We start from the raw sequence: 15,765 nt of genomic DNA, 5'->3' as shown, positions 1-15,765 counted from the left end.
GATGATGGCTATTCTCCCACCATCGAAGGAATGGACAAAGTCGTTCAGTGGCAGAGGATATGGTGATACAACAACATATATATATATATATATATATATATATATATATATATATATATATTAGCCGTGTGGTGACGACCATGGATGGTGGATTTAACACCCCCAAATAAGAGCAATAATGAGTAGTATTGCAACAACTAGTTACTACACAATCAAAAACCACCACCACCACCATCTATTCATCCATCCATTCATTCATCCATCATCATCATCATCATCATCAAGATTAATAATAATAATAATAATAATCAGCACCACCACCACCCATCGAACTGGGAGCTCCGGTGAAGGCCTGCTTATCGAAACTGTTGGGAGGCGAGTGTCAGCCACCTTGTCAGCCACCTCTTCTATATAATGCACTAGCGGTCGTGCAAGTACCAATCGGATCCATTTTAAATTTGATTTCAGGCCTCTTGTATGGCGGTTGATGCAATGCTTGTACGATGGGTGATTGGTGGGTTTTGGCACTTAGAGAAAACGGCCGTGACAGCGACAAATTCAAGGGACAACTTGTTCATATGCAGACATTCTGTCTGTCTAACACTTAGGCATTCATATCATGCACCGTTTGTGGTGCCTCACCGACGTGACTGACTGTGTCTTCTTTACTCTAGGTGCATCCTTCAAGTGTGCTGCTGCTCGTGCATATGAAGGCAGAAATACCTTGGATTAGTGGGATTTGCCTTCACGATTTATGGAGGCGACTCCCGGAGCACAGCAGAGGAGATGCTTTCGCAACAGGATGGAAATTGCCCTGATAGGTATGAAGAAAGCTTTCCTGAAATAGGGGGGGGGGAGTAGATCAGAGGGACTGAGAAAGCAATGGCCCAGCAAAATAAGTGAGTGATAATGTATATGTATGCAGACGTCCATTTAAATTAGAAGATGTAGTAGCCAAAGTGACAGTTGCCTAATCCTCCCCCTTTTTTTTTTTTTTTACAACTGCTAGAGAGAGAAAGAGAGAGAGAGAGAGAGAGAGGTTTGGTATGGTTCAGTTTGGTTATGGTTGGTTTGGTTTGGTTATGTTAGGTGTGGTAAGAGTTGGTTGGGTTGCATTACATGTCTTCATATCTGTTACATTAAAAGAAAAAAAAAAAATGGTGCTAGCTAACCTGCTCAACGTCTGCATTTACTTATACTACTATGCCTTCATTCATTCTCTTTCACAGAAAGCAGGTGTGGACCTCTAAAAGAGGTCCGGGGGTTGCTGTTTATTGTGTGCTTTGCCGTGGCCAGGTGGAATAGTGCCATGCAGTTATGCACGCAGCCTCTTAACCGGCGAAGCCATAAAGGGTGCGCCCTTGCCTCTTCAGGGCGTACACCACGTCCATCGCGGTCACGGTCTTACGCTTGGCGTGCTCAGTGTAGGTGACAGCATCGCGAATCACGTTCTCGAGGAACACCTTGAGAACACCGCGGGTCTCCTCGTAGATGAGGACCGAGATACGCTTCACGCCGCCACGACGAGCCAGACGACGGATGGCAGGCTTGGTGATGCCCTGGATGTTGTCACGAAGCACCTTGCAGTGTCGCTTGGCGCTTCTCTTGCCCAGACCCTTGCCGCCTTTGCCTCGACCAGTCATAGTGTCTACAGCTGCTGCTACTGCTCAGACCCAGTAGTAGTGAGTGTCCACTCTGCTCCCAGCACCAACAATGATGATGACCCCGCTCGCCGACCACCCTTGTATAACCCAGTGTCGGTCGTGCAAGTACGAACCTTATCCATCTGACCTCGATTTCAGGCCTAGGCCCAACCCCAGCTCCCAGGCGGCCAATCCTAGAGAGGCGTCGTAGCCAGGTCACGCCACAGGGCATGCCAAATTTTGCAAGCAAACCAGGAATGGCATCGAAAAAGCATGAACAGTAAATCACCGCCATGTACATCACACCCCCGACCGCTCGCACGCCGCCAGTCCGGAGGTAGACGACATAAAAAGCCACTGCCAGGCGCGGCGCGCCACTCGCCTCCAGGCAGCCAGCCAGCACAGGCGGAACTCTACGGTAACGGAACTCCGAGTTTAACTAGCTCCAGCCGTTGTCTAGCTTTCAACACCCTACTCCCGATGCAACGTTCGAGGTATATCATCACGGAGTACTTCTACTGAGTTTCCATATCCTGAGCTTTCATACCAGCACTGATTCACCTGCATGCACACCTGCTATCCACCGTGCCAACGCAGTCCACAGTGTGTCTCTGGAAGACACATTGCCCCACGATTGTGTACCGGGGTGCACACACTTGTGTGCACCCGCCCTTTCGTGGTGTTGCACCCCCTCTTCTCCTGATCTTTCCTTTCGGCTCTAGTGACCCCCAGTAAAATTCCGACACCGAACCTTGCGGTTTTCTGGCGCAGGCCAGATGCACAAAAGGGCCCTTTAGTAAGGGTGGTTTAGGAATTACTGGGGTGAGCCAAACACTCGTTAGGGACCCTAGGAAAGACCCTTCGGGGGCAGTGGTAGGACTGTCGTGGCCTCCGCTAGCAGGGGGGCAGTACCGCCACTGTAGGCAGGTCTCTTCTTTGCCTCTGAGTGAATGTGAGAGTGAAAGGTAGTGTGAAAGAGAGTGTGACGGCCGCAAGATGGCGAGCCGTGAATCTACCCCTGCCTCCAAGACCCAGCCCACTCCCCTGTCAAACCGTGACCCCAGACCTGCAGCCAAGCTCTATGCCGTCAACCAAGGAAGAGAAACCAACACTGACTCCCTGAAGAGAAATCCGAAACGAGGAAATTCCCCCGACTCCTCTGAAGAAAACGCAGGCAAAGAACCAAGAAGAACTGGACCAGATCATTGGCAAACCCGTCCCGACCCCTCCTACTACGGCATGGAAACCGAAGACCCCACACCCACCTCTGACAGCAACCAAGCCATCGCCCTGGACTTTAATACCACCCAGAATGACCATCCAAACAGCGAGACGGCCCCCTTCTCCCAAGACCAGGAAGAGGGCTTCACCCTCGTTCAAAACAGGCGGCACAAAAAACCCATCCAAAACCCCCCTAACCCCCACCCCACCCAGACCACCAAACAAGCACAAACCCCCCCCTCCCTCAACACCCAAACTCCCCGCATTCCTCATCCCTAAACAAGATGCGTTCCCTAACACCTACGAAATTGTTACAGCTATCGAGAACGCCCACCCCGACCTCAAATTTAAGATGATTGCCACCAAAGCACTTAATACTATCATCGTACCCCTAGATCAAGACTCCCTAAACATTCTAGAACATCTAGACGCAGTTGAGGGCAAGACAGTTACTCTTCAAAAACTCGACCCCAATTTATCAGTAAAGAAAGTCGTAGTCCAGCACTACCCTCTAAACTTCCCCCTACAGGCCATATTTGATCACTGCCAAGTCGAAGAAGCCCAAAGATGCGAGGTGGGGGGGGAACCAACAAGGCAGGTTCTTATAAACATCAGAGGCCCCATTCCAGGCATACTAGACCTCAAAAGATGGGGCCAATACGACCTCCGCCCCTACACCCCAGAACCACTAAGATGTTTTACATGTCAGAGATACGGACACCACCAGTCCTCGTGTCACAGACCACCGACCTGTGCTCTTTGCAGTGGCCGTCACCCCACCCAAACCTGCCTGGACAAATTTAAGGCTAAACAACCTGTAACAGCAAAATGCCCTAACTGCCATGGAAGCCACCACGCGTGGAACAAAGCGTGCCCCATACGCAAGGCTATCATCAACAAAAGCCTACACAACACCCAGGCAGTAACCCAGAATAAACCAGCCTTCATGCCCGCTCCACCTGGCACCTTCAAATGGGGACAACAACAACAACAACAACAACAACAAACCACAGCCACCAATCCCCCCTCCTTTACACCCAACAACTTCCCCCAACTACAGACTCCCCACAGAAATTACCCCAACACCCCCAACAACCACCAGACTCCTCACACCAACACCCCCAATACACCAATCTATCCTATACTCCCACCTCCCACACCTACACACAAACAAGCAAGCACTCAAACAACCGCATCCACACAAACCCAAACCCCCCCACTACCTGCCACCCAGCCCCCGTACCCAGTCGCCCTCAATACTGATGATCTTAAAATAACCAATAGCTTCGCCCAAGGACTAGCCACACTCCTATCGAACATCGTAGGGAAGAATGTGCCAGCAACACAAGTGAGTGAAATATTCCAACATTCAATACTAGCACTCCACAACCACTCCACAACCCCCGACACAAATACCTCAGCCCCCCTCCAAACACCCACATTGACCATCGAAGAAAACACGGACACCAAAGTAAACGCCAACAACACTACCCCTAACTCAACTAAACCAGACCCAGCACACAACACGCCTTTTACATCGCCGCCACAAGACACCACATCACACCAGGAAGAACACGATTCAGAACAACATCGCTCCAGAAAACAAAAACGAAATCCCGATAACCGAAAACAATCATCATCATCCCACCTTAAACCAAAACAATCAGCAAGCGCATCCCCACACAGAACAAAACAAAGCTCACGCTCACACTCACAGGAAAACATGGACACAGACACACAATCCACTGACTCACACTCACGCTCACCACTTAGAAGACACGCCCCACCTACACAAATGACACTGAACACGGAACACTACACATCATCATGGCCAGACAAGGACAATTAAACACCCCAACACCCGCCCCCCCACACCCACTACACCCCCCCACCTCCCCCAACTTAAAGATTTTACAGTGGAACATACAAGGTGCAGCAACAAAGCGCCACCTACTAGAAGAAACCGCACATAACGACAACATCGATATTTTCCTACTACAAGAGACACTAATCCCTGCCAATAAAACACTTAAAATACGAGGCTTCACCTCCTATACGCTCCCTTATTCACGAGGGGGTCACCGTGGAACAGCGATATTAATCAGAAACCACATCCCCACCAAACCAATCCACCCTCTACCAGATTGTGGGGATGGAGTTGAAGTTCAAGGCAGAAGCATCACACTAGCCTCCACTCAACTACATTTATATAATGTCTATCGCCATCATGACGCAGAATTACACCTGGATGAGATTCTGGCCACATCCACCACAGAACACATCCTGCTAGGCGGCGACCTTAATGTCCACCACCCCCGCCTCGTTTCTAGATCAACCAACCAAGCAGGTCGCCACATTATTGTCGCACTTGACAATATACCCGAAATATCTCTATTAAATGACACGCAATCCCCCACTCATCTAAGGGGGGGTAGGTTAGATCTAACTCTTATAACCACCACTATTGCCAACTTAGCCAGCTGGGGAATTCATCCCACACTGGCCTCAGACCACCACGCCATTACTTGCCAGATCAATATTGCCAAGCTCCCAAAACCCCCAAACCCTGCACCAAAGTGGAATCCTAAAAAAGCTAACTGGGCCCTCTTCACAGACTTTCTAGAGGAAGCCTGCTCTTTCGACCCCCCTAACGACCTGGAGGAACGTACAAATATAATTACTAATGCCTTTCGCTCAGCTGCCTCTAAGGCTATTCCCACCACCAGCCCCCCCACCCACTCACATAAAGATTATTGGTACTATAACGATAGAGTCAAAGAACTCAATAAAAGAATAAACAGAGCCAAAAAACTGCACAAAAACAACCCCACCCCTGCAAGCCTGAGTTACCTCCAATCAGTTGTTAGACACTCAAACACTGAGAAAGCTTCCATCAAAGAACAACACTGGCTGGAATGGTGTAAGTCCCTAGGTGCACACTCCCTCACTGGTAACATCTGGAGAAAATTAAATTCTATATCTAACCCCCGCCCCGCACGCCCCCCGACTCACCCCGACCCTAAAGGCGAGGCAGAGAGATTAGCGGCCGCTTTTGCCCTGAGAACCTCCCCCACCCAACTACCAACAACAACAAGACGGCAACAAGAAGAACTACACCCTGAAAGAATACAGCTGATTAGGGAAATTAAAAACACCCCTGCCCCTTCTGATCACGAGTTCACTCCCGAGGAATTAAACCATGCTATTAAAACAAGTACAGACACAGCCCCGGGACTTGATGGAATAACTTATTCCATGATTAATCATGCCGGTCCCACTGCCAAAGCTGCCTTATTAGAGCTCCTCAATCACTCGTGGCGCCTCGGGGAAATTCCACCACAATGGAAAGAAGCCTTAATACACCCGATTCCAAAGCCATTAGACCCGCGCACATATAGGCCCATTTCCCTGCTCAGCTGTCTCAGCAAAACTGCTGAGAGACTAGTCAAAAGCCGTCTGGACTGGGTTACCCCCTCCTCCCACAGCCACATCTTCGCCTTTACCAAAAGTAAAGGCACAGCTGAATGTCTAAGCTCTTTTCTATCAGAGCTTAGAGGCAACAAGGGCCTTGCTATATTTATAGACCTCGAGAAGGCTTTTGAGCTAGCGTGTCCAGAGGCGATCCTGGCCACCCTTGCAAGCAGGGGAGTTCAGGGTCGCCTCCTGAAGTGGCTCGAAAGTTTCTTCTCAGGCCGTAAAGCCAGAGTAAGGTTTCAGGGACAAGTCTCCAACGCACACCAGCACATAAATGGCGCGCCACAGGGAAGCGTTAAAAGCCCCACCCTTTTCAACTCGTTAACAGAATGTCTTTTAAACTTAAATTTAGGTCAGGGGACTCGACTGTTACGTTACGCAGACGACATCACTCTAGTCATTTATGGGGGTAATTATCAGCGCAAAGCACATAGGGCCCTCGACACCTTACACAGTAAATGCAAAGAACTAGGGCTTAAAATCAACCCCCTTAAAACTAAAGCACTTCCCATCAGAATTCCTACCCCCCCAGGCCAACTCACTCTGGGCAACACACCCATAGAATATGTCACCACCCACCGATACCTGGGGGTATATTTTGACACGAATCTTTCCTTCAACACCGAAGTTCACCACCTACGTGACAGAACTAAATTACGTCTTAACGCCCTCAGAGCCATAGCAGGAAAGGGTGAGGGAGCCTCCTACAACGTCCTCCGCCTTTTTTACATCCAAGCAGTACGGTCAATTGTCGATTATGCGGCACCAGCACTCCCCACAATCCCTCCTAGACTGGCAGACAAGCTAGAAGTTATACAAAATGAAGCCCTGAGAATAATGACCGGAGCCCCCATGTGGACCCGACTGTGTAATCTGCGTATGGAATGTAACATCGAGTCCCTAAACCTTAGGATTAAAGCGCGAGTAGCCAACCTTACAACCAAACTGATACGTAATAACTCCCCCCTCCCACTCACAGCAAGACTAAAAGCAGCAATTAACTTACATCCAGACATCCTCAAAAACTCTTGGAGCCACTGTGTAGCCAGAGCTATTCATACATTCAATCTTAAGCCCCTTATCAATCTCCCACCAGACACACCAAGTCACGATTACCACCCTCTCCCGCCTTGGGACCCCCCCATGTTCAACCTCATTATAGCAGACTCCCCTCCTAAAGCCCTCACTCCCGTTAGGCAACTAAGACAGGAGAGCCTCATGCGAATCGAGGCCCTCACCACCCCTGATTCAGCAACATACTACACTGACGGCTCCGTCAATAACAACAAAACAGGAGCCGCTGTGGTGAGCCGTAACAACTCATATGGACTACGTGTCCCAGATGGCGCCTCCACCTTACAAATAGAATTGACAGCAATATTAGCAGCAATGGATGACGCACTTGAAATCTAGCCAACATCAGATATCATAATTCACACAGATTCCAAGTGCGCCATCCAAACGTTATCTAAACGAGAACAGACAGACAACGTAAAACTCATAACGAACATTAAAGCCACCGCCCAAGAAATACGAAATGCTGGCGGATCAATCACGATCCACTGGATCCCCAGCCACGTAGGTATTTCTGGCAACGAGTCAGCTGATCGTCTGGCAAGAGAAGCCACTGAATTCCCACACATACAGAGAGATATTGCCCCCAGCATAAATCAAATCAAAAACACAATTAAAAAAAGGGCAATAGAAATCAATCATAAAGAGCATGAAAGCCAAGCCCAAGCCGGCTCCCCCTCTGCTATTTGGTACGCTAAGGCAACCAAGTACGTACCATTAAACATCAACCGCCATTCAAACAATAAAACAATTAAAAAAATAAGACGACTACGCCTTGGTTATAAGTGCAAGGCACAAATGCAAACAGGCGGAGCACAAACGCATTCCTGTGACCTTTGCAACGCTGACACCCCCTTCCCGCTCCTCCACTACATCCTACGCTGCCAAGCCACTCGTAAACTTAAAAGACCTGCCAACCCACCTAACCCAGACATCCCACTCGTAAATATTACACCACAAATAGAAGCATCACTCAGGCAGGCAGCCGCCACAGTAATTGCCACTACGCCCCTTTCAACCCTGAGTGAAACAGTTAAGCTCTCCCCGCCCCCGTTCTAACGGCAGATTTACCGCTAATCCCCACTACCGCTAATCCCCTCCCCCTTTCCCGTTCACTAGTGTGTTTGTGCCTGCATGCGTGGATGTTATTTTACACCTACGTGTGCAGACACAGGATGCACTTGTGACGACACTCTATATATTAAAAAAAAAAAAAAAAAAAAAAAACGCCCATAGCCATCAAGATGGCGAACTGGGTATTATTGTATAATTACTCCCGTACGGCACCGGGCACATTTTCTTCCATTATCTTACTTTGAATATGATACTTAGCAACGCAGAGTGTGTCCTACCCGTCGCAAATTTCATTTTACTAGTTTAATTAACCACTAACTAATGTACCTGACAGAGGCGGGCGGACATGTTGACGGAGTGGAGGCTAGGATATTATGTGTGTTCGTGCGTGCGTTAGTAAGGGTAGGGTGTGTGTTAGTACGTGCGTTACCGCTGCGTGGGTGGAACTGGGCAAGTAAGTCGGCTTCAACCAATCACATTCAATAGACAATAGCCAATCAAGTGCATCCTTTTCATTTCCCCTCGAATTTCAAATTTTGAAACTTCGTCAGTCCCCAGAACTAAGTCATTGCGCTATGGTGGTCTGTAACTGGTGCGAGTTAAATTACATGAAAGCTTTCGCTACGTTTTATGAAAACGAAGATAGTGCCATATCGTTCTTGAAAGACCATGAAGTAATTAGATCTACAGCTCCAAAGTGCCCAGAACATAATACAGACTTAGTTTTTAGAGAAAAAGACAAGATCTGGCGGTGTAGGCATACTTTTTATTTGAATAAGACCAAGAAAAGACGCAAGGAACGGACGACTCTCGTCCTGGACCATCGTATCTCTAGGTAAGCATTCCCCTAGGATAGGTTAGGTTAGGTTAGGTTAATGTAAGGGGGGTCTGGGGGGCGGAGCCCCCCAGTTAGGAAACACGAGGTCGATAAGAAGCTTAAAATTATATTTTTCTGGTGGATTTTGATGCGATTGAGTTGTTTTTTACTTCACTTTTTTGGGAAAATGCTTGATTTCACCTACTTGTCCAATCAAAGTTCATGATTGGAAAAGAGGGGAAATGAGGCATTTCCGACGAAAATGAAGGTCAGAAACATTCGATATCGCATCAAAAACTGCCAGAAAAATATATTGCACTACCAAGGGGGTGTACTGTCCACTTCTAAAAATTTACCGGTTTAAGTATGGTTAGGTTAGGTTTATTTCAACAAGGTTAGGCTTTTGCATGGAATTTTCATATTCCCAGTATTTTCAGTGTAATTCATTTGAATTTGACCTTCATTTCTGTCGGAAATCACTCGTTTTTGCGTAATCCAACCTGCCAGAACCTCCTGTTCAACAATGAAACATTGGGGGTGGGGGGGGTGTAACTCAAAAACGAGTGATTTCCGACAGAAATGAAGGTCAAATTAAAATGAATTACACTGAAAATACTAGGAAAATGAAAATTCCATGCAAAAATGCCGTGCGGGAGTAAAAGTAAAAATTTACCGCGAACTGTTACAACTCAGCCCCATTCACTGACTGGGACAAATGAAGGCCCGGCCCTCTCTAACAGGGGAGGAAATCGAACAACAACAACAACAACGCGGCGCGCCAACACTCTCGCTCGTCTCACAGCTCCCTCCTCAGTCGCGCGCCATGGCTCGTACCAAGCGGACTGCGCGTAAGTCCACTGGAGGCAAGGCCCCTCGCAAGCAGCTGGCCACCAAAGCCGCTCGCAAGTCCGCCCCTGCCACCGGCGGCGTCAAGAAACCCCACCGTTACAGGCCTGGCACTGTGGCCCTGCGTGAGATCCGTCGCTACCAGAAGAGCACTGAGCTGCTTATAAGGAAGCTGCTATTCCAGCGTCTTGTCCGTGAGATTGACTAGGACTTCAAGACTGACCTGCGCTTCCAGTCCTCTGCCGTCATGGCTCTGCAGGAGGCGTCTGAGGCCTATTTGGTCGGTCTCTTTGAGGACACCAACCTGTGTGCCATCCACGCCAAGCGTGTAACAATCATGCCTAAGGACATCCAGCTGGCCCGCCGCATCCGTGGCGAGCGCGCCTAAGGCGAGAGGCCCCCAACCTCCTTCGAAAGAAATCTCGGCCCTTTTCAGGGCCAAAACCCTTCTTCAAAGAGAGATGATGACAGACCCTCAGTTTAGGTTTGCATGTATCAGCTCTTGCTTTTCCGCAGCGAAGCATGCTTACACACGATTGAACTCCATTACTTACATGCATTCATTTTTTTTTTTTTTTTAATTTACTTTCTTTTTTTTTTGGGGGGGAAGGGGGTAGGGGGGGAAAACTTGCCTATTCGTTTATTTCTTTGATTGATCTGTTGTTCACGTCGCAGTTTTTGTTGTCGTTATTTCCTTTCTTTGACTTACTCAGCGACTCACTCACGCCCTCATAAAGGTACACAGGTTTGCACAACGAGAAAGGCATTCCCGTTGCATATTAGGAGATGCTCTCTATCCGTCATGAACGCAAGATGAATCCTTCAGTTACTATGCTGGAAAAAAAAAAAAAAAGTGAATCTGAACCCATCGATTTTCACCTGCAGTTGTGCGTGTGTATGTATGTTTATACTGTACGTATGTATTTGTGTGTCTGTGAGCATGTATGTCTGTGTGTATGGGCGTATGAGGACACACACACACACACACACACACACACACACACACACAGACGAATGAACTGTACTTATATACTTACATACATGCATTCATTCATTCATCCTTTTTTCAATCATTCATTTACTTTTTTTTGGGGGGGGAGGGGGAACTTGCCTATTCGTTTATTTCTTTGGTTGATCTGTTGTTCACGTCGCAGTTTTTGTTGTCGTTATTTGCGTTTCTTTGACTTACTCAGCGACTCACTCACGCCCTCATAAACGTACACAGGTTTGCACAACGAGAAAGGTATTTCCGCCGCATATTAGGAGATGCTCTCTATCCGTCATGAACGCAAGATGAATCCTTCAGTTACTATGCTGGAAAAAAAAAAAAAATGAACCCATCGATTCTCGCCTGCAGTTGTGCATGTGTATGTATGTTCATACTGTACGTATGTATTTGTGTGTCTGAGCATGTATGTCTGTGTACGGACGTTTGAGGACACACACACACACACACACACACACACACACACAGACGAATGAACTATACTTATATACTTACATACATGCATTCATTCATTCATTCATCCTTTTTTCAATCATTCATTTACTTGTTTTGGGCGGGGGGGAGAGGAACTTACCTATTCGTTTATTTCTTTTGTTGATCTGTTATCGTTATCTGCCTGTTTCGTTTACTTCCTGACCGATTCAGTCACGCCCTCATTCCCGCTGCGGATTAGGAGATGCTCTGTACCCGTCATGAAGGTTTGACAGTGGCCACGAACGCACGGTAAATCCTTCAGTTAATATACTTGGGGGGGGGGGAAGAAAAAAAAAGTGAACCTGAACCCATCGATTTTTAACTGTAGTTGTGCGTGTGTATGTATGTATGTATCTATGTTTATACTGTACGTATGTGTATGTGTGTGTCTTTGTGAGCATGTATGTCTGTGTGTACGGACGTATGAGGGCTTGTGTGTATGTGAGCATGACTTAGGTACATGTGTAGGTCACTGCGTACATAGTATAAATGTATTTGTGCACATGTGTTGTTGTATGTACCTACATATTATAGGCTGACATGAATAGGCATGATACGATGTCATTCATGCCTGTATTTACTGTACGCCTGTTGAGTGTGTTGGTTGGTACAGGCGGCCTAAGAAGTGCCGGCAGAGTATCTAGAAGTTTTCGGTCAGCGATAGTGTCCCTACTCTTCCTTATATCTGTACGAGGTGAAACCTAATACGTAAAATTGTTACAAGAAACAATAAATCCATGACCAATTATCTCTATATTTCAAAAGTATTGTAGGAAGCAGTTGGTTCGTTACGATAATAGGAATTCCTAAACGGAACTAAGTGATATTTCACAACTGTCGCTCAGGAAGAGTCGGGAATAAATATGTTGTGGAGTTCAAATCTAGCATGGTAACAGACAGTGACGTTTGGGTAGCGTAAGAATGAACCAAAGGGAGCTTCAATAAACATTGGATATGAATAAATATTATTTAGAAAATAATTTCCGTACAATACTAGGGAATAATTTAAAGTCATTTACTTCCGTTTCCAATGTCTCCATGGACGACGACAGAAAGCGGGAAGGAGGCGTAAGCCGGTAAGCTATTTTAAATGTTTCGGACAACACGCACGAAAGGAGATAAGATTCACTCAAGGACATGCAGTTATTACACTGCCTTTGGCCAGTTTCCCCCGAAGAAAAATCTCAGGATTATTTCATATAAGACAGAGGGCTATCGGTGGAAAAAAAAAAAAAAATCGAAATCTGCCTAGATTAGAATCGGAGCTCCTTGGAGAATGCTACCTTCTGTCAGTGTCTGATATCCTCAGTGCATAATCGATTCGCAAGAGTAATAAAATGCAGAGGTTCATAAAGAAATCATTGAGTTCAAAACTTCCGAATAAGCATTTTCTGTTCAGGAAAAAAAAAAAAAAAGGACTGGGAGTTTTAGGCGTACTGGCCACCGCGCGCGAAGTTAATACATTTCACATTCATTCAGATCGGGAAAGATAACTAAGTGTTACCATCTAATATATCACTGCCTCCTGTTATTCATTTTACATCATTATTTGCACGATATAATATATACGTTATTTGGCATGACGTGATGAAGGCATTGAATGTTTACCTTATATTCACTGTTTTCCTAGAACGTATGGCAGTGGAGAGTGACCGAAGCAATCTGAAACTGTACCGTCACTTCTTGGGGCGACGGTACGTTGTTGTTGGTTCTTCATATGAATAAGAAGGCCCGCACGCCCCTATTTACTCTCTTATTTTGACTCTATTGTTTTAACCCCCAACCCTAGTTCAAAACATTTCGATTGTGCCTACGTGCCCATCCCAAACCACCGTTGCCGAAAAGAAAGAAAGAGAGAGAGAGAGAGAAAGCTGATAAACCAGAGTTCCTGAGAGGAAAATTGGTAAGTCTGTCTTTCCCCTTTTTATCGAAAATCTTGTGGTGCACCCAAGGATTTATGCCTATCATCCAGGCAGGAGTGCCACCCACTGCCTTGCATCATTCCTTGGGGAGCTGAGGGGCGGACGGGGGATGGCCATCTTCCTCGACCTCGAGAAGGCCTTCGAACTGGCAAACCCCACTGTTATCTTGGCGGCTCTTGCGGCCAGGGGAGTAGGGGGCAGGCTCATATCCTGGGTCCGGGACTTTTTCAGTGACCGCACTGCGGGGGTCCGCTTTCAGGGGCACCTCTCCCCTTTTCATCCTCATCCTAATGGCACCCCCCAGGGAAGCGTTTTGAGCCCTCTCCTCTTTAATGTCCTGATGGAGGAGCTCCTAACTGTGGAATATGGGCCTGGCATAAGTCTTGTCTGCTATGCTGACGATCTGGCCCTCGTCTTCACGAGGAGAGACTGCTACACACAGGCGGACTTGGCCCTTTCTTGGCTGCATGCCAAGTGCACCGAGCTAGGCCTAAAGATCAATTCCGCCAAGACGAAGTGTCTGCCTTTTGGCCTCCGCCCCCCCGACTTTCCACTGCTGCTTGGAGGTCATCAGCTCTCCCTGGTCACCGTCCACCAGTATCTGGGGGTCTGGCTAGATGGGGGTCTCACCTTTGCGTGTCACGTTCAGTATCTGAGGGAACGTGCTTCCACCCGAATGGCTGCTCTTAGATATCTCTCCAGGCGGACTTTGGGGGCATCATTTTCTGTCCTCCGGACTTTTTATATTCACGCCATCCGATCTCTGATGGACTACAGCGCCACCTGTCTGACTGGCCTCACTCCACCAGTGTCTCGATCTCTGGAGGTCATCCAGAACGATGCCCTCCGTGTCATGCTGGGTGCTCCACGTTGGACCCGGGTTGTCAATCTGCGAATGGAGGGTGGCTTGCCATCTCTTGCACGTCATATTGAGCTACGAGTGGTGCTCATCACTCTACAGCTGGTGCAGTGCCGGCCCCACCTGCCTGTCTCGGCACTCTTAAAAAGGCTCATGTGTCGACCACCTGCACAGGCCCCTCAGCATGACTGGGCCCGCAATACAGCTGCCATTGTTCGTGGGTTGGGAGCTGCAGAGAGCCTCTGTCAGGATCCTGTCTCCCCTTTTCCGGGATATGCGGAACCACCACCATGGGATCCCCCGCTTTTTCACTTTTTTGGTCCCTTGGAGGCTAAACCTCGTTCATCCTTTCCTGCACTCCTCCGTCAGGAGGGTCTAAGCCGAGTAGCGACTCTAGCCTTACCGGACTCGGCCGTCTACTTCACTGATGGCTCAGTTTCATCTGATGGCTCTGCTGGGGCGGCCTTTGTTTCTGGCCAACTGGTAGAGTCTTGGCGACTCTCCCAGGGTGTCTCAGCTTTCCAAGCAGAGCTTGCTGCCATCTTGGGTGCCTTGCGACACACCCATCACCATCATCGCCACCGAGTCATTATTCATACTGACTCTCTTTCCTCCCTGCACAGACTCCGCTCCTTTTCCCTTCGGGACAATATCTTTCTTCTCATGGCCATCTATACATTTGCATCCCTTCTTGTCCGCAGGGGTGCTAATATCATCCTCCACTGGCTCCCTGGACATGTTGGTATCCGCGGCAATGAGCTTGCGGATGATGCAGCACGGGCAGCTTGCTCTCTCCCTGATATAACATTTCCACTGCGCCCCGGCCCATCGCACCTCATCCACACTCTAAATGCTACAATCGGCAGGCAATCTATTGAGGATCATCGGCTTTGGGTAACGAAGGGCTCTCGCTCGGCTACCTGGTATGCCTCAGCCACGTCCTATTCCCTGCTGTCACCTCCTCCAAGTACACCTAATTATCTTCTAGTGCGGCTAAGGCGCTTGCGTCTGGGGTTCCCTGGTTACAGGCAGATTATGGGCGCAGAGCCAGAACCGTGTGCCCACTGTCTAGCTAGTTCTATGGAGCCGCTTATTCACTATCTGCTTCACTGCCCTGCCACTACCATGCTTAGGCCTCAACCTGACACAGCACTGGCACGGTCTGGAGATGACTCTATGGATGCTGCTGGCATTGTCGCCCGTGCTCCCCTCCATATTCTACTCCAAACGGTCAGGGACTACCCTCCCCCTTGATAATTCAAGGTTAGCGCCTCATGCGCAACTCTGACGGGCTCTCTTGTTTGCCCGTGTCCCCACCATTTTTGGTGGGGCAAATATTCAAACAACAACAACAA

The 15,765-nt window shown here is 48.1% G+C and overlaps 3 protein-coding genes across 3 annotated transcripts; 2 read left to right on the top strand and 1 right to left on the bottom strand.

Annotated features, from left to right (window-relative positions):
* Positions 1–1,331: 1,331 nt before the first annotated feature.
* LOC145399990 (histone H4-like) lies at positions 1,332–1,643 on the bottom strand. The gene has a single exon (XM_080272488.1). It carries the CDS (start codon positions 1,641–1,643, stop codon positions 1,332–1,334), a length of 312 nt encoding a protein of 103 aa, XP_080128614.1.
* Positions 1,644–10,126: 8,483 nt separating this feature from the next.
* Positions 10,127–10,357, top strand: LOC145399989 (histone H3, embryonic-like). Its single transcript, XM_080272487.1, has one exon. It carries the CDS (start codon positions 10,127–10,129, stop codon positions 10,355–10,357), a length of 231 nt encoding a protein of 76 aa, XP_080128613.1.
* A 3,870-nt stretch (positions 10,358–14,227) lies between these two features.
* LOC145400146 (uncharacterized) lies at positions 14,228–15,664 on the top strand. Its single transcript, XM_080272658.1, has one exon. It carries the CDS (start codon positions 14,228–14,230, stop codon positions 15,662–15,664), a length of 1,437 nt encoding a protein of 478 aa, XP_080128784.1.
* Positions 15,665–15,765: the final 101 nt, after the last annotated feature.

This window comes from Coenobita brevimanus, chromosome 51 (genome assembly GCF_032717465.1).
Source record: "Coenobita brevimanus isolate Jiangsu-jjx chromosome 51, ASM3271746v2, whole genome shotgun sequence".
NCBI lineage: Eukaryota > Metazoa > Arthropoda > Malacostraca > Decapoda > Coenobitidae > Coenobita > Coenobita brevimanus.
The sequence above is the reverse complement of the archived record's forward strand: the minus strand, read 5'-3'. Positions and strand labels throughout refer to the sequence as shown.